This window comes from Alternaria ethzedia (assembly GCF_023757985.1).
Source record: "Alternaria ethzedia strain BMP 0044 chromosome Unknown scaffold_35, whole genome shotgun sequence".
NCBI classification, from domain to species: domain Eukaryota; kingdom Fungi; phylum Ascomycota; class Dothideomycetes; order Pleosporales; family Pleosporaceae; genus Alternaria; species Alternaria ethzedia.
This window is the reverse complement of record NW_026056228.1, coordinates 65,197-86,798: the sequence shown is the minus strand read 5'-3', so window position 1 is coordinate 86,798 and position 21,602 is coordinate 65,197. Positions and strand designations below refer to the sequence as shown.

The window sequence follows — 21,602 nt, the reverse complement described above, 5'->3', positions numbered from 1 at the left end:
TACCAGTAAAGAAAGAGATCTGTATAAAAAGATGTGTGACAGCAGATAGATCCCAGTCTATACATGACTACTTATCTTTCGACACATTTTGTGGCGAGGTACATGCCCATGCCTGGGCTTGCTGGGCCTGCGTCATCGATCGTGGGAAAGTTGGCTCGGAGCAATTGCAGCAAGGCAAGAGGTCGTATCTGACCGCAACTGACTCGAAGGAAATGATGTGGGATTTGCAGCCAGCCTCATCTCAGATATTAGCGGCATGCATGCTTAGCTGGCCGTTGGGCCTTGCTTAGCTGGTATTCTGGGTTCGAGCTGCCAAAGTTCACAATCACGCTAACGCATGTTGAGAGTAGCGCAGCCTGCGGTCAGCCCCAGGCGCACGACGGGAAATCTTAGAATCTCAGGGTCTATCGATGCATGTGGAGGTCAATTCTGACATGCGTTCATAGTTGGTCAAAGCAGCCCATGTTCCTCTACGTCGTACCGCAAATTCACTCTAGTAACATTCCTGAAATCCTTGGTCGTACTTATGAGAATGTGAACAAGCAGCGCATTCCTTCAGAGCTCGTTCTGAGAACGCGTAGAGGACTGGCTCCATTGTAAGAAATAGCATGTTGATGACTGCGGCCGGACCTTGGGAGAGATGTACCGCTGGGATCATTCAGCGTCCTGTCATCGTAGAGGAATCAAATACACTGGCGAACATCGTGAACTTGCGACTTGGAAGTCTCGGCTTTGAACATTTGGGAACAGGCCTTGGCCCTATTTATTTTTACGGACCAGACACCGCAGAAATCGAAGTGCCATATCATGAATACATGACGAGTGTGGAAAGACCCTGAATATTCATCGCTCATTGACTCCCAAACCGTGCCCATGCCTTGACCGTTTTCTTCGCCGGAACATCAACTTCCCCTGCTTCCTCTACTCCTCAGAAGCAGTGATGGCCTTGCGGACGGCACGGCCACGCTGCCTGGAGTTCATACGGCGCTCAAGGGTCTGGTTGGACTTCTGGACAACTTCGGCGGCCTCGGTGAGGATGAGCTCGATGTGGGAGGGGTTGCTCATGTACGGGTTGATCTAGGTATGTTAGAGGGGAGTGCAATTGTGGACCGGTGTGTACATACACGTCCGTGAGCACGGTAAGTGCGCCTTCGCTGCTTGGGGGCCTGGTTGACCTGGATGTGCTTGATGATCAGGTTGCTGGTGTCAAGACCCTTGGTGTCGGCGTTGGCCTCGGCGTTCTTGAGGAGACCGATGAGGATCTCAGCGGACTTGACGGGCCAGCGGGCCTTGGAGACACCGAAAGCCTTGCCTGCGGAAGTCAGCCCGTGTTCCTGCAATTGCCAACATAACTCCATCTCCAACACCAGATAGCTCCTCCTCCCGTGCCAAGTCCATTTGCGCATTGTGCGAATCGTGGGAAGGGCTACTCACCCTGAGCAGTGCGTCCAGTGCTGCCGGCGTACCGCCTCATGGGGATAGCCTCCTTGTGCTCCAGGACATTTCCGAGGTAGGTAAGGGCGCGGTCGAGCTTCCAGCCGTTGACAGCCTGGGCGGTCTCGCGGGTGTTCTTGAAGGATACGCGGAGGTAGCTGCCGCGGGCGCGAGCAGACTTTGCGCCGTCAATGGAGGAGGCACCGTAGCGAACCTGCAAGAATTAATTCCATGTTCGTGCGTGCAAGATCCGACAGTATATCGCGACGGGCAACGTACCATTTTGTCGAGTTGTGCTGTTGTTAGTAGTGGACTGCCGACGTGGTAGGTAATTTCGACGACTTCTCGAGCGAAAGTGGCCTTGATGACTAAGTCGCAGACCCAACCGAAAAAAGCCAAAGTCGCGCCCACGGCATTATAGCGGGCCGCTTGCGCCTTCCGCACGTGATTGGCTGCGCAGATTTGGCGCTACTTTTGAAAAAATGTAGCTCTGCGAACTTCAAAGCTGCACCCATCGCATCTACCGCGACATACCGTACCCACAGCCACTTCAACGCGCACAGTCAACGCGCATATAGTGGAACAGAGCACCTAGAGGTACTTGGGCTGATATTTGTATTCTGCCATCTCAAGACTAACCTTGCGCAGTAGCTTTCGCATTCCATAACCTACTCGAACTATCCCGACAACTTTCAGCAATGGCTTTCACTCCCAGGTACGACTTCCGCAAGTCTCGAGACACCATCGCAATATGAACAATGCGCGAACCGCGGCGTGTTGAGCAAGATGTGATCGCAGATACTACATATCTCGACGTCTGCTCGCTCAGCATGCGCGTCCAACGCTACGGAGAAGCTTGTTCTTTCTGAGCTGTTTTCAGAATGATCCAGGAACTACGAGCTTCTCCGTACTCACATACGAACATTTATCTGCAGCGCAGTTCTAACTTCTCACAGAGGCGGTCGTGGCGGCGGCGGACGTGGTGGATTTGGTGGTGACCGTGGCGGTCGTGGTGGCTTCACCCCCAGGGGTGGACGTGGTGGCTTCGGCGGAGGTCGCGGCGGCGGTGACCGTGGCGGCCGTGGTGGTGCTCCTCGTGGTCGCGGAGCCCCAAGAGGCCGTGGTGCGCCCCGAGGAGGTGCCCGTGGAGGAGCGCGTGGAGGCGCCAAGGTCATTGTTGAGCCGTAAGTCCAGCCAGCTCAAAAGCGCGCAAGACAGCTACTGACCACTTCTCTAGCCATCGTCACGCCGGTGTCTTCGTCGCTCGCGGAAAGGAGGATCTCCTCGTTACCAAGAACTTGACCCCCGGCGAGTCCGTTTACGGCGAGAAGCGCATCAGCGTTGGCGCCAGCACCGCGCCCAAGGACGGCGAGACCGAAGCCCCCTCCAGCACAGAGTACCGTGTCTGGAACCCCTTCCGCTCCAAGTTGGCCGCTGGTATCTTGGGTGGTGTCGACAACATCTACATGGGCCCTGGCTCCAAGGTTCTGTACCTCGGTGCCGCTTCCGGAACATCAGTCTCCCACGTTGCCGATATCGTTGGACCTGAGGGAACCGTCTTCGCTGTTGAGTTCTCGCACCGCTCCGGCCGTGATCTGATCAACATGGCTACCCACCGCACCAACGTCATCCCCATCGTTGAGGATGGTATGTACTTCGCGTTCCATCTTTATGACATTCGCTAACAATTCGCAGCCCGTCACCCTCTCAAGTACCGCATGCTCGTCGGCATGGTCGACTGCATTTTCGCCGACGTTGCCCAGCCCGATCAAGCCCGTATCGTCGGTCTCAACGCCGGACTCTTCCTCAAGGTTGGAGGTGGTATCGTCATCTCCATCAAGGCCAACTGTATCGACTCCACCGCTGCTCCCGAGGCCGTCTTCGCACAGGAAGTCAACAAGCTACGAGAGATGGGCATCAAGCCCAAGGAGCAGCTCACCCTTGAGCCCTTTGAGCGTGACCACGCCATGGTTGTCGGTGTTTACCAGCGTTCGCAATAGACGGAATGTTGAGCTACAATGGGCTGACGGCGCTTTTCTGATTTCAAACGATTGCATGCATGTGGTCATATACCTGTACTTTGACGGAACTCGGTGTTCACTGGCGTCAGGAGGGATTTGGTTGTCGTGTTTTGATAAAAGATCTATGGATGCGATTTTTACGTTCACTCAGGTGTAATATGGTGACATGATTGATTCTATCCATTATCCCTGATCTCTTGCTTTCCGTTCCTCGCCTCCCCGTCTTTCAAAAGTTTGCGCATTTCGTTTGAAGCCGCCCCTTCCTCAACCGAATCCACAGGCAGGGATATTCCACCTACCATCCCCTGGCCCTAGCGTCGATGGCGAGGGCAAAGAGCATGCCACAGACCTATGAAGAGTGAGAATTGTCGATACAGGCTCTACCACGAGGACTTACCGGTAGCAGAAAGAAGGAAGACCAGACCAGTAGGTGGCCTTTTGGGATTGCAAATCGTATCGCCGCACATATTGACAGAAATACCGGTACGTAGATGCAACCGAGTATGTATTGGAGCCCGGTGACGGCGTCATTGCTGAGTTTGTATTTCCTGGAGATCGCGTCTACGTGTACAACGACGATGTTTGTAAGGAGAAACAGACTGAACTGAAATGTGTTAGAGCGGATACGGATTTTATCTTCAGCGTACGTACCGGAATGAGCACTAGCCACGCCAACACCGCTGGGAACTTGCTCTCGCTGGTCATGTTGAAGAAGGCATCCATCGCGAACCAGACGTAAACCATGAGGCCACACATAAACTTGAGAACGTCTTCAGCGACCATGGCGTGGACGCACTGGGGGTCGGCGACTGTAGAGGTGCGAACCATGTTTCGGACGTATTTGTGGTGGTGGTATTTGTAGAGTTGACGGGGAGTGTATGCAGATAAATTATTTATGGGTGAGTGCGTTGCCCAGTTGTGGTTCAGATGGGAAGGTACCGATCTTCTGCCACGTGGGCTCGTTACCAACCTTGGAAGCGGTATCGTTGGACTGAGGAAGTAGCTACCCTCTCATCACTCACTTTCATCTCCTCGAATGTTTCAACAGATCGGGAAGGGGCGGCTGCACTAGAAATGTTATCATGGGGGTGGCTCTGCTTCATCATCATGCCGCGTCTCATGCACGGAAAACACCGAACACCCCAGAGTCTACATCTACGCCGGATTTTTACATCTACCTTGTATCTAGTTTGGCCTATTATAGTGCAGTCTACACATCTGCTCAGGTTCATACTTGTGTGAGGTGGCCGTACGCTCAAGATGCTGAGCTTCCCTTCACTCGACATATGATTAGCCAAAGTGGCCCCAGATTTCACGAGAATGTGATAGTATCAAGTATTGGTAACATCATATCACTTGTCCTGCGAACTACTTTTGATCATCGTACTCAAAAGGTCTGGTTTATGGTTGAGTTGTACTCTAGTCGTACTACATTTGGAACATAAATTGTCTTCCCTTAACAACTGTACAACATAACACAATGTGAGTCTTTGGCCTAGAGATTTGAGTAAGGGTAAGACCCGCAAAAATGAGATCCTCGTAACGATTTCCGATTTCAAGATCTCGTGCAGCACACGTCGTGGCGATAAACGATGTGTTGAGGCGTGACGTCAGAGCAACGTACTTAAACAAACAACACCTACGCGAAGTTCACACCCCGCGTCTCCATACCGAACAATACCAACTCCACATTTCAAGACCCTCAAGATGGCAGGCCAAGCACCAGCTCCTGCGCTATACAAGAACATCATCATTTCAGGTGGTGCACGAGGCATCGGCCGAGCATTGACTCGGATGATGCTCGAAGCTGGCCACCACGCCTACATCTTCGACATCGATGAGGAAGAGCTCGAGCACACCACCAAGGTCCACCTCAAGCAGTACTACGCCGACGGTAGGCTGGGTTCGGCGATCTGCGACCTTCGTGACGTGGAGGACATCCGTGCCAAAGTCAAAGAGGCAGCCAAGTTCTTCAACGACCGCATTGATGTGTTGATCAACAACGGCGGTATTGCATCTCCACAGTGGAAAGATGGCAAGACCATGGAGGACCTCTCGACCATTGATGAATGGAAAGCGTACATCGACACCAACCTTACTGGTCCCTTCGCCATGTCCCAAGCTTGTATACCCTACATGAAAGCCCGAGCATCTGATGTTGAACACGGTGCACACATCCAGAACGCCAACAACTCCAGTCCTGCAGGCCCATGCATCATTCACATCGGCTCCTTCCGTGCGCATCAGTCTGATCCGAACCAAGAGGGCTATGCTTCAAGCAAGTCAGGTCAGCTTGGTTTGATGCACTCCATGGCAATCAGTCTGGGTAGTCTAGGCATCCGAGTCAACCTTATCGCCCCCGGACGCATCAAGGTCGCACACGAGAGCAAGGAGGGCGACGAGAACGGGGCAGACTGGGCAGGCCAGATTAGTGAGAAGGACGTCTCTGATCACCCGACCAACAGGGCTGGAAGGCCGAAGGACATTGCTGATGCTGCGCTGTATCTCATCGAGGCGGGCTTCGTCACTGGTCAGGACATTACTGTTGATGGTGGAGCGCTCCGGAAGAAGAATGCCTAGAATGGGTCAAGCGATGAGTGTTGATGCGTACGAAGATTCAACGTGAGGAAAAAAAAAAGTAGTAAAGTTCAGACGAATAATGATATCCGATGAAAACAGCGTCTTGGTCGAGATGGAGTGATGGACAGAAAGGTAGAGTGTCGCGGAACAAGTCCGCTCGGGTTTAGTTCGCACGGGCCTCAACTTCGCCTAAATCTAGCCTTGATCGTTGACGCATCGCGAAAAGTGACGCGCATCATTTCGACTCGTTGCATGCGCTCTCTCACCCCGATGCTTCCAGGGTTGTACATAGTTGCTTCTCGTGTCATTCCTTCCCTTCGTCAAGTTGGCTTCCATAATTAGCGCCACGGAGCGAGCTACGACCATTACGACTAATGTCCGATTCTTCGCATTGCGCCCACGATACGGTCGGCCCATAGCGCATACGAACTTCGCTGCCTTTACTCTCCGCTCCAGAGCTACTCCTCGGTTTCGCCCATCCATTCGAACGTTTTCGAAGATCTACCGCTTACCCCTCGATCCTGAACCAGTTGCATCTAAACACACGAAAAGCGGCAAGGCGAATCACCTAGCAGAAGCGAAGGTACTCACACGTCTGATATATCAACCCCCCAAAGCTCCAATCGGATCAGCCTCATGCTCCCTTACGCAACCGCCGAACCTTGAACTCTCCGAGCCCAAGAACAAACATACAAAGCCTCCTGCGGAGTTCGATAGAACCGAGTTCTTGAGAAGAAAAGACATGTCGTGCAGCGTTGAGGTCGTCACAACGCCTACGGCCGATACGCCGGGAACAACGCTCGTGCTACGGACGGCAAGCAAGCACTATGTTTTCGGCAACCTGGCAGAGGGCACCCAGCGGGCGATGGTGCAGCAGGGCACACGTCTGCTGAAGGCGCAAGATTTCTTCATGACAGGCAGGACAGAGTGGAAGAACATGGGTGGATTGATTGGCATGATGCTCACATTGGCCGACTCGACCACCAGCTCTTACACCACCGCCATGGATACCTTTCGTCTGGCTCAAGAGCGGGGAAAGAAAGGCGAAGCACCCGCGAAGCCGCACTTCGACATATATGGGCCACCCAATCTGAAACATACACTGGCAACGTGTCGGAGGTTCATATTCAGAAAGGGCATACCCATCAATGCGACCGAGTACGTTAAGCAGTCACCCGAGAAGGACGGCAATGGCGCTATAGTCCCGACGTGGGAGGACGACAATATCAAAGTTTGGGCTCTCTCAGTAGCGCCTGTCAACTCTGAAGTCGATGCGCAAGCGGATTCTGATTTGGAGGCGCGGCGACGGTATTTCGATGAACACGAGAATACATTTGACGGACTACAGGCTCCCGAAAATGAGAGCCCGGAAGACCGCGAGTTGAGGTACGACCGGATACGGACAGCGACCATCAAGTACATGTTCGATTCGAATTGGAAGATGGATACACTGGCAGAACGCCACATTTCTGAGGTACAAGTGCCTGCTCAAATATTCATTCGTAACCCCGATACACACGGCTTCTCGGCCTACCAAGGGCCGATGCCAGGGGGCAAAGAGCCTCTTCCTGACATTAAAGTCTGGACCAGGACGCCGTGGCCTGGCGCTATGATTCTGGCGCTACCACCGACTAGGCCAGCACCAGAGTGTGTTTCGTACATCGTGCGGTCGCATTCAGCTCGTGGTCAATTCGACGTCGCACGCGCGAAAGCGCTAGGTGTCAAACCAGGACCGGATTTCGGAAAGCTCACCAATGGCATATCGGTACCGAACGCGGACGGCGAGATGATTACCCCAGATCAGGTCATGGGCGCTGATAGGCCCGGTCAGGGTATCGCCATCTTGGACATCCCCTCAGTTGAATACATTGAAAGCACTCTTCAACGAGAAGAGCTTAGCTCTCCAGAGGTTATGACTGGCATTCGAGCTATCGTTTGGATGCTTGGTCCAGGCGTCGTAGGTCACCCAGATCTACTCAATTTCATGAACAAGATCCACAACGTAGAACACGTAATATCCTCTCTAGATACTGCGCCGAATCGCATCGCGCACGACTCGGTAGCAGGACAAGCTACGCGACTTGGGCAGATTGATCCGTCAAGATATCGCACACCCGTTTTCGATAACACTACTGTACCGCAAACAAGTATATACAGGACTGGCATGTCGACAGCACCGCCGTTGCCCTCCGGAGCCATCCGCGCTGACCGAGGCTTTGGCTTTAATCTCATGCCACAGTTTGCCACAAAGAAAAACACTATATCTAGTCTCTTCGTACCCGATGAAGTGGCACTTACAACGCCGCCTGAGGTTCTCGAATTGGCTCAAAAGGCTCAAGCGGAGGTCAAAAGCAAAAGCAGAGAGATGCAGATATGGAGTAAGCTACTAGCGCGTCGTGACACCGAGGTAACGACACTCGGAACAGGTTCTGCCCTTCCGTCCAAGTACCGTAACGTGTCTTCCACATTGGTGCGTGTTCCTGGCATCGGCAACTACCTCTTAGATTGCGGGGAGAACACATTGGGCCAGCTTTCAAGAGTCTTTCCCCACGAGGAGCTTGTCGATATCTTCAAGAATCTGCGTATGATCTGGATCAGTCACTTGCATGCCGATCACCACCTAGGCACAGCATCAGTAATTCGTGCTTGGTACCAAGTAGCACACAATGCTGTTCCAAACCCCCAGCCCCTGGACCCTTCCGCGAGCAACATAGACCCTAGCGCATACGGTCTTGCTGTCGTATCCCACAGTGGTATGCTCCAATGGCTTAACGAATACTCAGCCATCGAGGACTTTGGCTACAGTCGAATTCTTCCTCTTCAAATCACTCCCAACGAATATCAGAATGGCTCGAGGTTGTCTATACTGAACTCGTTCGGAAAGACACTATCTGAGAACGCGGCCATACCGAAAAAACAGTACGAGAAACTGTTTCGTTTCAACGAAATACAAGCTTCCAGAGTAGCGCATTGCCACGGTGCCATGGCTGTTTCGATCACATTCCCACGTGACCCAGCAGACCTTGAACAAATCAAGCCACTCAAGGTCAGTTACTCAGGCGATTGCAGACCAAGCGGCCACTTCGCCAAGATCGGAGCAGACACCACAGTCCTCATCCACGAAGCGACTTTCGACGATGAACTACAAGGCGACGCAAAGGCCAAGAAACACTCCACCACTTCCGAAGCACTCGGTATCGGCGCGGCGATGAACGCGAAATCCGTAGTCCTCACGCATTTCAGCCAGCGCTACCAGAAGATCCCCGTCCTCCAAACCGTCACAGACGGCGAGGAAGCAGACCCACTACTCAACCCCCAAGAAGTCGCCGAAGACGTGTCCATGGAAGATAACGACGCGGAAGTCGACCCCACAACTGAAAACGCAGACAACATGGACATGCACCCCTCCATCCCCTCTTCCACCGCCGCCCCCGCTCCCGGCCCCGCAAAACCCATACCCTCTCTCCCCAAGGAAACTTCATCTTCGCTCCAAGAAAACGCCCGCGTCATCAAGGTGCGCAACAAGGATATGAAGGTCGCCATTGCATTCGACTACATGCGCGTCAAGATTGGCGAGATTTGCGAGATGGAGAATTTTAATGATGCGCTTAATGAGTTGCTGGTCAAGGATGAGGATACGGATGCGGCGTTGGAGCCGGCTGCGAATGGGAAGGGGAATGGGAAGAGGGCGAGTGAGGACGATGGGGAGGGGAAGGGGGGAAAAGGGAAGAAGGCGAAGAAGGGGAAGGAGAAGAGTAAGAGGAATAACTGAGGTGCACTGCATGCGGTGTGGTGTATGAAAGGAGGATTACGACATTGATGTACATTATTGTAGAAGGGATGGTGCCTGTGTACGTATAGACTAGATCAAAACAATCGTCACATGAATCTCTACATGATGTTTCATTATTATCATATCAATGGTTCATATGCAACCCCGGTTGTCCGCCTGTCCAGCCGTGAGAGTTAAACAGTGTGCTAATAGAGTATGCCGTGGCTACCCCTAAATGCGACGCCGATATCGCCAAACGCCGTAATAGAGTGGGTATCATGCGCATCATCCCTGAAAGAACATCAAAAGACAAAGGGGAGGTTCTCCAGTAAAACTTATTAGTAGACATCTTCCTTAGCTACTGGGCTCGTTATCCCAGGAAGGGTCGGTGCTGGCGAGCAGCATCTTGAAGATATTGCCAGTAGACGGCTCCGTGTCGACGATATCTATAGGAACTTTGTAATGCTTCAATTCATCGTTGTCGAGGATATTCAGGCGCTCTTTACCAGTCTCGTCGTTTCCAAAGCGGATGAACTGGATACCGACGTGTTGAAGCCTTCCGGTCGCAACCAGGTGATTGACTAGGCTTGTAACGTGGTTTTTGATGGTTGAAAGGCAATGATGACCTGGCGACCATACACCGTCGGTGAGGATGTAAATGTTAACTGCAGGCTTTTCTTCTACTCGTGGAGACCAGGATGACCGCTTGCTGGCTTGGCTTTGGTGCGGTTTGTGGTAGTAGTCTGGGAGAATATTGCTGAGCGCAATACCCATTTGGCTTTGGCCACTGGGCTTGACTTTCTCGAAATTCCTGAGGAGTGCCTTGCGATCCTTCCCACGGCTGTCATATCTCCGACTGTTGGCGAATCGTAACTCGATACCATCTGGATCCATGGCCTTAACGAGGTACGCTAGAGCCTCGAAGGTACTTTTGACGTCATCCCAGTGATGTCGCATAGATTCTGAGTCGTCGATGAGGAAGATCTAGTAACATCTCGTCAGCAAGCTTGCTAAAAGTTCCTCTTGTATGTTAGCATACCTGATCTCTACCATGTAATTTGTTCAGCCATTCTTCGCCCTGCAAGACCGTGCTCTTATCCAACTTCTTCCTAGTTATGTAGTTCAGGACCCTGGTTACAGAAGCCGAAGGACGGGCCGTCCGACCGGAAGATACATTGGCCTGTGGGACAGCACTGTTGGTAGGGGACAGCGGAGTCCAGTGCATTTCATGCGTAGTATCGAGGGCTGGACTGTAGGCATCCCGTCTCGGTGTCCTTCCCTGTCTAGTACTCGATGAACCAGAATCTGGACGAGGGGAACGATCTCCACTGATAGTTGTGCGTCTTTCTGGAAAACGATCCGGTTGATACCCGCGTGTATCGCTGACTAGCGGCCGCGCGTTCGCATTCATAGTGAAGCCCAACCCGTTCGTCATGCTTGGGGACAGATTAACAGGCACCGAGTGTCGAGTGTAGTTGTTCGGTGTTGGTGGCCGTGGATCTGTATCGTGAAATGGTGGGGGAGCCGTTGGTGTCGCTAAGTCTATGGCTTGTGTGAGACCATCGTAAACTGTCCACGCATCTGGTCTTCTGGCCGGATCTTGCATCATCATTCCGCTAACAATAAGAAGGACTGACCCAACAATGTTGTCTATAGCTGCTCGACATCGTTGGGTGACCTCCCTGTGCGTTTCTCCCACAACCGAGAGGACTTTGGTGGTGTCGTGGAAGCAGCCGCTATAGCCTGTGTTCCTGAGAGTCGGAATGGCTTCAGCAGCTTCGACGCGCTGGCGATGGTAGTCAATCAACCCTCTTCGGCCTAATACAGACCATACCGCGGCTTCACTGATCACACAAGCTAAGGCCCAAATATCCTTAGCCGGACGGGCTTGCTTGATGCTTTGTTGCTTGGACCTGTCTGTCTCGCCACGAAAGTATTCGGGCGCACCTAGACGCAAGTTAGCATGGGCTAAGTGAAGGACGTAGTGGCGACATACTGTACATCTTCGTACCGTGGACATCGCGCAGTTGAGTCTCGTCTGAGTCATCAGCCACCACAAACCCGGCGAGACCAAGATCTGCGAGTTTGAAGGAGACACTATACGGGCTATTCCCGTTCCGCTCCGATACGAGGATGTTATCCGGTTTGATATCGTTATGTAGCCTTTGGAAGTCAGTCCGAAGTAAGAGAAGAGAGAACCCATGCTTTTGGACGTACCCCACTTTGTATGAATGATGGTTGTGCGGATTAGGAAAGTGATGTATACATGCTATTGGCTTGATGAATTGTATAAAGTTTTTCCAAAACTCCAGAATATCGGCCTTGGTCGTCGGCGGCTCGGTTCGTTCGAAAAAGTCCGTGAGTGTGCCACCACTAACGAATTCGCGCAGTATGTTACGAGTCTCACCCTGTGCCCACGAACCATAGAAGCGGGCCATGTGTTGCATCGCATCTCGACCACTTGGGTGGCTTTGTAGTGTTCTGTAGGCTTCGACCTCGTTGTTGTGTAATTTGGCATAGCCCGACAGGCTTGATTTCAGAATGAATACGTTGGTAGGGGGGATGTTTAGTTCGTTCTTAGCACAAAGAAGTCAGCTAGTTGCGTCAAATGTACGGACTTGTGCGCGCGCACGGTGTTGACCTACTGGGATGAGATGGTTGTACTCCTCGAATAACTCCACCTTAAAGATCACCGCGTCCACGCCTTCTCTCAACAGTATCTTTTGCTTCATAGGTACGACGACATTGCGATGTAGCCATGTGTCGTGCAGTTGGCCAAAAACGAGCCGTTTTGGACAGAACTTCCACTGTGCTTGGTAGAACTCATCGAATATGGTCTTGGAAACCTCCGGCCATGCGTCGCAGGTAAGAAAAGGTAGCCCTGCGTCTGCCATGTGATCGTGATGCACGAATGTCGATAGGTAGATACCCTGATTTATCGACAGTAGAACCGCGAACACAGCTAAATATCTGGTCCGGACAGCATCCTCGAAGCCGGTGGAGCTGTCTACATATAGCAAGAGCTTTCGCAGTCTTTCCGTAGTAAGATAAGATCGGAGCCTATCTATCGATACGATCGGCCGGGTAACCAGTGGCATAGGCTCAGCTATCGCGACCGATGTGCATTCGTTTACGCGCTCGAGGAAATCGTGAAGTTCGGATCCCATCGTGGCTATAGGAGACGGTGCGCATGAGGTATACTCGGTCGGCGCGAATCGCGACAGGTATAGGAAGGGTTAGGAGGAGAAAAGAGGCGGTATGAAGTTTGCACGTAAGCTCAATGTGAGGTTGGAGCTTTTGCAAGTATGCGCGGCAGGCTGAAGCCAGGGCCCTCGGGGGTCTGCTCCATGTCTGCGCTAAAGCGAGCAGGACAGGACCCCGCCCGCAGCCTCAAGCCACACTCGACCGGACCTGCATCAGCTGCATCATCGTCCTTCGTTGAGCGTGCCATCGTTCATCTGGAAAAAGAAAGATTTTCTGGCAGGAGATGTGATGAGAGGAAATAAGAGTTATCGCGAACAAAGGAGAGGTGACAACAGGAAAGTTGGCGGCCACGCGGCTACGCGGCTGAGCGACTGTGACGGCTACTGTCTACAAACCTAACACGATAAAATTACTACGATTTTCAAGGCTGCGCATATGTTTTTGATGAGGATTGATCGATAATTGGAGATTTAATGACAGGATAGATCCGCCCTGTGGACACGACGTTGGCTTTTAGGTTGAGCAACGTGGAACCGCCAAGACGCCCGCGGGCATCGGTCCGCTGTTGACCATGGCTCGAAGCCCAGGCTTCATGATACGCTCGCAAGTTTCGACAGCTTCTACAGCGAACCTGATTCTGGAAACCTCGGCTAGATCCTTTTGGACGATCGGATCAACTCCCAGATCTAACGGCTCTCATCTCGAGCTATGCGAGAAGACAAACTCATCATACGAGCGCATGGAGATCTGAATAAACAGGATCACGATCTAAAGTTGTCTAGAAATCTAAGAGTCTAATGTACAACAGAGGAGACATCGTCATGGTTCCCGTTCCTGTTGCCCTAGTGGTTTAACGCCGCAGAAATGAGGCTTCCCAAGAGACCACCCACATACCCGAAAAGCAACATTGCAAACTCAAACCACACCTTTTACCAATAGGGAATGAAAAGCCAACGCATGTAACATAGCTGACTGACACGCAATACAATAAGAGATCAGGCCTCCCCAACTGCTTCGGACTGATCGTTCGACCGAGCTTCCCTTCTGGCGAAGTAATATATGAAGTACCATGCGACAAAGGTCAAAGCTGTCGCAGGAAGAGCAATCATGAGATATAGTCGGAGACCTTGCATTTGCAGGTCTTGTTTACCATGTTCGAAGTTAAGAATGTCAGTGCTCATGAACGTCTGAGTAGCTTTAGTATGTGTATCCAGGATGTGATCTCGATCACTTACGGCGATGAAGGTTGCTGGAAGAAAGAAGAGGGTCACGGTGGTGATGACCCTCATAGAGACAGTTTCCTGTTTCGTCTTCATGGCAAGATCTTGCATCTTCACAGTCATTATCTCCATGCGGGCCGCGGATTCTCGAGACTCTTTAGCGTAGAACTCGCTGGCTTTAGAGCTTCGGTGCTGTAGTATACCGCTCATCTAGAACATGGTATTAGCACATGCCCAGTCTCTCGCTTCGATCGATGTAAGTTTGGTGCATACCACTACCCCACTAACCGTATGATGATGCGAGGGAGTATGGGTACTTACTAAGTTCTTCCGATTAGCCAGAAGGTGCAGCAGCGTCTCGGTTCTTGACTGCAGCATGTGCATGTCTTTCTCTACTCCAATTATACCCTTGTTGAACCGATGAAGATTAGCCTTGCAGCCATCCTTCAATTCTTGAGGAAACTCGGCATGCTCTGCAACTTCATCGTAGTGCAATCTCAGTTGCTCAAGAACTTCAGTGTTCAGCTTGAGCACAAGCATGGCTTCTTGTGCCTTCTCCTCAATATGCTGTATAGATTGAAGGTTCTTGAAAGTGAACTTGTCATCTTTGTCTGCTCCTCCATCGGAAGACACAGAGGGTAGCTCTGGCGATACCGTTGTTTCGGGGGATGCTAGTAGCGTCTTCTCGTCTCCGAAAGTTGAGTTACTGTTGACTGTGTTGGATCGCAAGGGCCGTGTTAGCAATCTACGGAGATCATTCACGGCCGATTTCCAACGTTTCGCATCGGGCGAAGTGCTTGCTCTCTGTGCTGACGCCCAAACACTGCAAGGCTGGTTATCAAAGGTAGTCGTAGTGGTGCGTGTATATGTCTGTGGACTTTCTCGCAGTGTGTTTGACCGTGTCCAGGCTTGTCCTGTCAGAATCGGACGCAATGTGTGAGATCGTGACAAGCTGGCAAACGGGCCTACGCTGGTTTTTGGGCTCGTGATCTTTGGCGATGACAGCGGGGATGGCTTCCTCTCGACCTCGAGGGCCGACACACCTCTTGTCAAAGCTTGCAATTTATCTTCGAGATAATTGATATACCACCGCCAGTTCTCTCCGGACCAATTGCACAACAACAGATGTGTTTGTAGGGCGGCCGCAAACGCATTGCTGCGACACTTGAGGGGGTTGCCGCTTTGTGTTGACTCGTCGGACACTTCACTCACGCGCTTCTGGATTTCTTTGTTTGCCTTGACGATGATCCAGAGCATTTTCCCATTTTCCACGTCGAAGGTATGGTATACAGCGCACTGGCGGATGGACCAAGGTTCTGTTGATCGAGATGGCGTCGGTTCCACGGATCTCAGATTATAGCTGAAGCGAAGATCTCTGCCCGAGCGGCCTAGGTCTGGTAGCACACACGCCCTGTCATAAGACGCTAACCGGTACTCTGCTTTCAAGCCACTGAAGTGAAAGTCTTGTGCTTCTTCCTTCAGACCGAAAGGAAATACGAAATCTAGAAAGGAAGGAGAGACCTGATAGATTGTACACAGAAAGCTGAACATGTCGTGCGTGATCTTCAATGGTGCCCGCGCATGGCCAGCTGTCAAGAATCTGTCATCATCAGCTGAGTCTCTAGAAAAAGAAAAAGCCAACTGACATGAAACGACATCTCGGATCGGCAGCCTCAGGTGTTAATGAGTGTCTACAGCTAAGTATGAGTTCCAATTCTCTTTGGTTTTTGACGCATGCCGGGCTGAAGCCTTGAGTGGGGTCAGTACGTCGAAGATTGGCCAGTAATAGAGTGCTTACGATTGTCCAGTTCGCGATAATCGAGGAAGTCCACAGCTACCTTCTCATCTTTGAACAGAAACTCGGATTGTGATTGCAACCGAGATGCGTATCCAGCCATACTATGGCTAAGGGCACATCGTTGTGTGAGATTCTGAGGATAGCGTCGGAACTCCTTGCATGATGAAACGAATTGATCCATTGCAATTGCATCGAAGGTCAGTAATGAAACTGGAAAGTGCCTCACTAACAAAATTGGGTAAACCAAGTTATATACCAGCACTAGACATGACCGCAGCACCGAGTTCCAAGTCCGGTGTTGCCCTCATCGCCACGACATCCTGTCTAGCTAGCCCCGCGGCAGACTATCATGCAGCCCGCCCCCACAAGATCGTTGCCAGCATTTCTTGTCAATCATCCTCCCACCGTCGACCTGCAAGCGTTCTTCGCTGATTCTGCCTCAAGGTCAGAATATGTACAATTACTGATCACATAATAATTCATACCGCATCCAACTTCTTCGGAATTCGGAACTTGTACGTATCATTGATGACCTGCACACTATTCTCAGCACATATCGACACGAATTTCAGGATTTCCTACTTGAATGTAGAAGTCACCCGAACCGTGCAGCTCGCTCAGGTATTTCTGCAAATCTGCCTGATCAAGACGATAGACCGGAAAAGTATCCTCGACGTAAGACATTGCGTAGGAGGTGTACGATGGGCGGATGAGAGTGCTAGGGTACGATTGGTATTGGAGTAAACGGATAGAAAAGGCTATACCGGTGAGGTCTGTGACATTCCTGAGGTGCACTTTAGGGACCTATGTCCTTCGCGCATTCGCGATTGCCAGATATACCATCAGGCTGGACTGCACCAGTACGTGAGGCTCTGCTTCATTGAATTCATCGCGAGTCCTCCAGCTTCATGTTGCGAGGCTGTCGATATCGCTCGGGTCCAATTGACGAATGGCTGAGCTAGGCGTAATTGCTCAACATACTATAATGTATGCACCTGCAACATGAGCGTATGAGATGACATGTAGTAGGTTTTGAATGGTCAAACCTGCAGAACCGGTGAGCTGCATCGACTGCGCCTCGCAGCCTTCATTGCCTAGTGCGTGGCCTTATTGGCGAGGCTCAATGTGAGCAGCACGAGGGCGGAGACGAACGCCATTGTGACCTCAGCAGATGTCGGGGCAGACTCTTACATACATGTGAATACATGCATCAGCGGCACATTTCCCCGTTCAGTCGTGTCTGAGACGCATCACATACAAGGTCTGCTGAGGTTCACTGCCTCGACTTCGCCTTCCAAATCGTGGGGGTCCGGACTGGACTGCCCATGGTATAAGAAGGGTGGATCCAGCACATCGACTAAGATCTCATGAACTTCTGGACAGAACGAGATATCATTATATCGGAATGGTGTCGCGGCAAGGAGATGGACACAGTCATCTGCATCTGCGGAGTATGTCCGCTGTGTTACGGGTATGACGGAGCTATGTACCTACGTACCTAGGTACCCCGCTAAGAGTCACTGCCCCACCAAAATTTTGATACTGCCCAAACTTTGGCTCGTGAACTGCGCACATATTCTCAGATTCCAAGACTATAACACCCCTTAATTCTTCCCAATAAGGAGGGCACAATGTCGAAGCCAAAAGATCTGCGCAGTCTCATCGACCTTACCAAAACCACACAAGCGCTCCTCACACACTACCAGTCTTCTCTTGCGCCCACCAAAGATGCCGCTCCTACGTCCGAGACAGAGATAGCAGATCCTCTCGATGTTATCAGAGCGTCGACTAAGCTCCTCAAATCGCATACGACCACACTGTCTCTCCTCCTCATCAACCCGCCCCTCACGCCCTCCGCGATAATAGCGAAAATCGGCGATGTGACCTCGGGGCCACTCAACAGTATGGTCACTGCGGCCTCATATGTACCACGAGAGGGTCAAAGGGGTGACATCGGGGACATAATGCGCACAGAAGTCAAGGCGCAGACACGGAGATTGTTGGGAACATGGGGAGAAGTCCTCGCCATGATCCTGAAGATGGCAGAAAAAAGACAAAGCGCGAAAGGCAAAGACACCGGTCCAACCGAGAGCGAGAAGCAAGAAGTTTTGTCTTCGACTGGTGTACTCTGGGACGTATGCGACGCGCTGCTGAAGCTATGCGAAGACGGCGTTGTAGGACTCGTAGTCAAGAAGGCGCAAGAGTACCGCGCAGTCCTACTCGATGCGATCGAGGAACTGAAAGAATGGGGCGAAGACGTGGACGACGACGATGACGAAGCAGAAGGCAGCGACGACGAAGACGAGATCTTTGGCGCATCGAACAAGATTGGCAAAGACAACAAGGAGCTGAAGGAACTGCTGGATACCAGTGTCAAGAAGCTGAAGATGATCAGCATGCTGTACCAAGCACTCATCAAGAGGAGGTTAAAGACGTATCCTGCATCGTCCACGCTCGAACCGACTGCGTCAACGAACGGTTCGACCGCGCCACCCTGCAAGAAGCTAGACGCGCTTGTGAATACCCTCAAGACGATACCTGAGACGGTCGACGATATTGCAGGCGCGTTCTACGATCTCGACGAGGACGAAGCGAAAGAAACTTTGGATAAATGTTGTGGTGAGGCGAACAGCGCGATCGAGCTGGTCAGGCAGAGCTGGGCTGGCGAAGACGATGAGTTCACGGCATGGTCTGGCAAATGGGCGACCGCACTCGAAGCTGCGTGAACAAAGGAACTAGCCGAGACCAATTCAACATCACCAACCAGTCGCGCACGGCGTCAAACATCCAGCGACTCAAATGAACGATACGGTATCAATTGCGATATACAAGCGAATGTCGCATTACAAATTCCTAATCAACCAACGCGCCCTTCGCATCACCCCTCCAGGTATTCGACATCTACAATCCGAAGACGGCAGCCATACCCATGGCAACAACACCGTAGCTGGCAAGCTTGCCAGCAGCAGCGTTCTCAGTCTGCTCAGCGACACCGGAGCTGGTGGGCGACATGGAGCCGCTCATGGTGGGGGATCCGCTCATCATGCTGGACATCATTGAGCCGGTCATGGAAGCGCCAGATGAGGGAACGGCAGTGGGGATGTCGGAGAGGGTTACACCGGCGGCGGCACAGAGGGAGGAGACAGCGGGGGCAAGGCCTAGTAGTCGCGTTAGATATGGACGAAGATGATAGGTATGTAGGGTATGCAAAAACGTACTGGAGATTTCACTCTGCTCGCATCGCTCGGGTGCGCAAGTAAGGAGCGAGTTCTCAATGGCAGAGCGGCCGCTGGTGCACTGACAGTTTGTGTCTGTGACACCGCAGTTGGAGCTGGGGAGGGCAGCGACGAAGCAGGGGATCTGTTGATTGATGTGTTAGTTGGTGATGCTAGATGCAATGTGCCCATATCGCGATCGCGATCGTCTTGTGGAGATGTGGGCTCCGAAGTCCGATCCGATCGGGGACAGGAGAGGAAGGGCAACATACAGCGCACTGGGGGATACCGCTCAAATCCTGAGCACCAACGAAAGCGAGCGAAGCCGCGACGGCAAGGACGGTAGCCTGGAAACGCATCTTGATTATATGGTATAATATGTATTGGTGATAGTATTCGATATGTGAAAGATGGACTGGAGTGAGGGAATGTCGAAGTGAGATGGAACAGGGTTGAGCGAGAAAAACGATGGGACGGAGAGGGGGGGTCTATGTACTGATTTCTCTTCTAGTGAACCAATACCTTGGTCCAAGCCTGCTCCCTAACGCGCAGCAATAGACTCGTGGAGATTAACATTGGAGTTACCCGGTGATCGTCCCCAGGGATTGCCGCGGTTTGTCGCAGAGCCTTGGTATGCAGTTGACTATCTTTCCCCAGTACCCCTCCCTGGGCGCTGTTGGTTTCCTTGATCTACTGCGCCGTCAATCGCACCTACGCATTCTAGAGGGGTGTATCTCGTCGAGTTACGGGCGACGGATGTGCAGCGAGAGCTTCGCATAGGTGTGCAATGTGCCTCGGAAGGAGGGTTAGGTTGCAGTTAGAGTTTGGGATGGCGCCGAACTTGCGGTCCTTTAGCGTTGGCTAAGCGGCGTGCTGGCACAGCTGTGGAGATGGATGGTGGGAGGCGGCCTTGCTTTTCTTTGCTCTGCGCAATGCGACGGTGCGATTTCTTGTCGCCGGCCCAATCAGGCGGCCTGCGGAGCTGTGTCAGGGCTGTTTTGGCAGGCCCTGCGCCTGGCAATCCAGACCTTTTTCTCTTGGTTGTGTAGGGATGCTGTACCCGATAGAACACCACAACGGCTTTTGCTGACTTCTCCTCATTCTGCCCTCACACATCACGCTTGCTGACAGCCTTGTCAAATTGCTTTTCTGTTTGCACAGCGAACGCTTTGGGGGACATGCGTTCTTCGTGCGGCACCGGATACCGACCCTGCGTTAGACGAAAGTATGTCCCCTTGGCGTGCGGATGGGGAAGATGCCGTCGACGGTTCCAATGGCACGGTGGCGTAGTGCACCGCTACGGTAGACTGGACTTTGGACGTGGAGCTTCCATCATCGATCGCTTAGTCTTTTGGAGTAACATCTTGCGCTCCGCTACTTAAGATTGTGTGCACATCATCGAATGTCGACAAGATTGCTCGGAATTTGATGCCACTATACCGCTACCAAGAGCGCCGGGTTGTGTTGCTGACGTCCTGGTTCCGACAAAGGAAGGCGACGCGTGAACATGGGTCGCAAGATGCAGGTACGCGATAAGCGGCATGCAGGCCTTAGATCACTGTCTCCACCGACATCCCTTTTCTCCTTCCACAGCAATTCGATCTCTCCATCATAGAACCTTCGCTCACAATCCCATTGTTATCTTTCACCCTCTTCTGAGTATCGACGATCGATCAAGCCTCGTCTCGAGCCGAGAATTCGTAGTTTATCTTCTATCGCGACGATCCCAGGTTCTCGAACCAGCGCACGGCCCTTCTCGCGGCATCTGAAACACAAGGCTCGTGAGTCGCTCGCCTATGCACATGGGCAATGTCGTCTCATATTCCTTTTGCATGGTGACGAAATCATGCTTTTCTGCATGTTGCATGTGAAGGTGTCAACGCCGTTGACGCTGCATGCATTCGGCAGCGATGAAACCGGAAACGCGGCACGGTACATAATCAGTCCAAACAACGCGCGCGGGGGTTTCAGACATATTGCGACCGTTGTCCCACGTCCAACAGTCGCCGCTGGCTGCTGAGGTCTAACAGTGATGATGCGATTGGTTTCGAATCAGTGCTGGCGGAGTGAACTCTGTGCATATGATCTGTTGTATGAGGCAATTGATTGTATTCAACACCACGAATTGGTTGACGCGAGTCTGGCAGCACGAGCTGAACCGTGAGCCTATGAAAAGGCTGTAGTGACTAGCAGTACATGAAGACTCCGATAAACATGCAATCCTCCCGAACCTGACTCTTACTGAATGTACTCAAACTTGTGTGATGCTATTGCCAACCTCCAGAAACACCGTGTCCAGCCCGGTGAAGGTTGTAATCTAGCCAGAACCCTATCGTTGATCGTAAAATGAGATCTTTG

At 52.0% G+C, this 21,602-nt stretch overlaps 8 protein-coding genes across 8 annotated transcripts; 4 read left to right on the top strand and 4 right to left on the bottom strand.

Moving 5' to 3' along the window:
* Positions 1-921: 921 nt before the first annotated feature.
* RPL17 (60S ribosomal protein L17) lies at positions 922-1,716 on the bottom strand (the record flags this gene model as incomplete). The annotated part of the gene is made up of 4 exons (XM_049380995.1): positions 922-1,077; positions 1,125-1,312; positions 1,435-1,648; positions 1,714-1,716. The coding sequence occupies 4 exons, from the start codon at positions 1,714-1,716 to the stop codon at positions 922-924; spliced, it is 561 nt and encodes a 186-aa protein (XP_049229216.1).
* A 416-nt stretch (positions 1,717-2,132) lies between these two features.
* Positions 2,133-3,434, top strand: NOP1 (Small subunit processome complex component; the record flags this gene model as incomplete). Its single annotated transcript, XM_049380994.1, has 4 exons — positions 2,133-2,149; positions 2,391-2,618; positions 2,672-3,081; positions 3,130-3,434. The coding sequence occupies 4 exons, from the start codon at positions 2,133-2,135 to the stop codon at positions 3,432-3,434; spliced, it is 960 nt and encodes a 319-aa protein (XP_049229215.1).
* Positions 3,435-5,162: 1,728 nt separating this feature from the next.
* Positions 5,163-6,035, top strand: J4E87_009416 (uncharacterized protein; the record flags this gene model as incomplete). The annotated part of the gene is made up of 1 exon (XM_049380993.1): positions 5,163-6,035. The coding sequence occupies one exon, from the start codon at positions 5,163-5,165 to the stop codon at positions 6,033-6,035; it is 873 nt and encodes a 290-aa protein (XP_049229214.1).
* A 742-nt stretch (positions 6,036-6,777) lies between these two features.
* On the top strand, positions 6,778-9,807 carry J4E87_009415 (uncharacterized protein; the record flags this gene model as incomplete). The annotated part of the gene is made up of 1 exon (XM_049380992.1): positions 6,778-9,807. One exon carries the CDS (start codon positions 6,778-6,780, stop codon positions 9,805-9,807), a length of 3,030 nt encoding a protein of 1,009 aa, XP_049229213.1.
* Positions 9,808-10,161: 354 nt separating this feature from the next.
* On the bottom strand, positions 10,162-12,245 carry J4E87_009414 (uncharacterized protein; the record flags this gene model as incomplete). Its single annotated transcript, XM_049380991.1, has 4 exons — positions 10,162-10,791; positions 10,847-11,754; positions 11,804-11,970; positions 12,025-12,245. 4 exons carry the CDS (start codon positions 12,243-12,245, stop codon positions 10,162-10,164), a joined length of 1,926 nt encoding a protein of 641 aa, XP_049229212.1.
* A 1,761-nt stretch (positions 12,246-14,006) lies between these two features.
* J4E87_009413 (uncharacterized protein) lies at positions 14,007-16,129 on the bottom strand (the record flags this gene model as incomplete). The annotated part of the gene is made up of 4 exons (XM_049380990.1): positions 14,007-14,198; positions 14,247-14,441; positions 14,553-15,733; positions 16,030-16,129. The coding sequence occupies 4 exons, from the start codon at positions 16,127-16,129 to the stop codon at positions 14,007-14,009; spliced, it is 1,668 nt and encodes a 555-aa protein (XP_049229211.1).
* A 1,531-nt stretch (positions 16,130-17,660) lies between these two features.
* Positions 17,661-18,755, top strand: J4E87_009412 (uncharacterized protein; the record flags this gene model as incomplete). The annotated part of the gene is made up of 1 exon (XM_049380989.1): positions 17,661-18,755. One exon carries the CDS (start codon positions 17,661-17,663, stop codon positions 18,753-18,755), a length of 1,095 nt encoding a protein of 364 aa, XP_049229210.1.
* A 175-nt stretch (positions 18,756-18,930) lies between these two features.
* On the bottom strand, positions 18,931-19,603 carry J4E87_009411 (uncharacterized protein; the record flags this gene model as incomplete). The annotated part of the gene is made up of 3 exons (XM_049380988.1): positions 18,931-19,187; positions 19,248-19,389; positions 19,517-19,603. The coding sequence occupies 3 exons, from the start codon at positions 19,601-19,603 to the stop codon at positions 18,931-18,933; spliced, it is 486 nt and encodes a 161-aa protein (XP_049229209.1).
* Between the last annotated feature and the right edge of the window lie 1,999 nt (positions 19,604-21,602).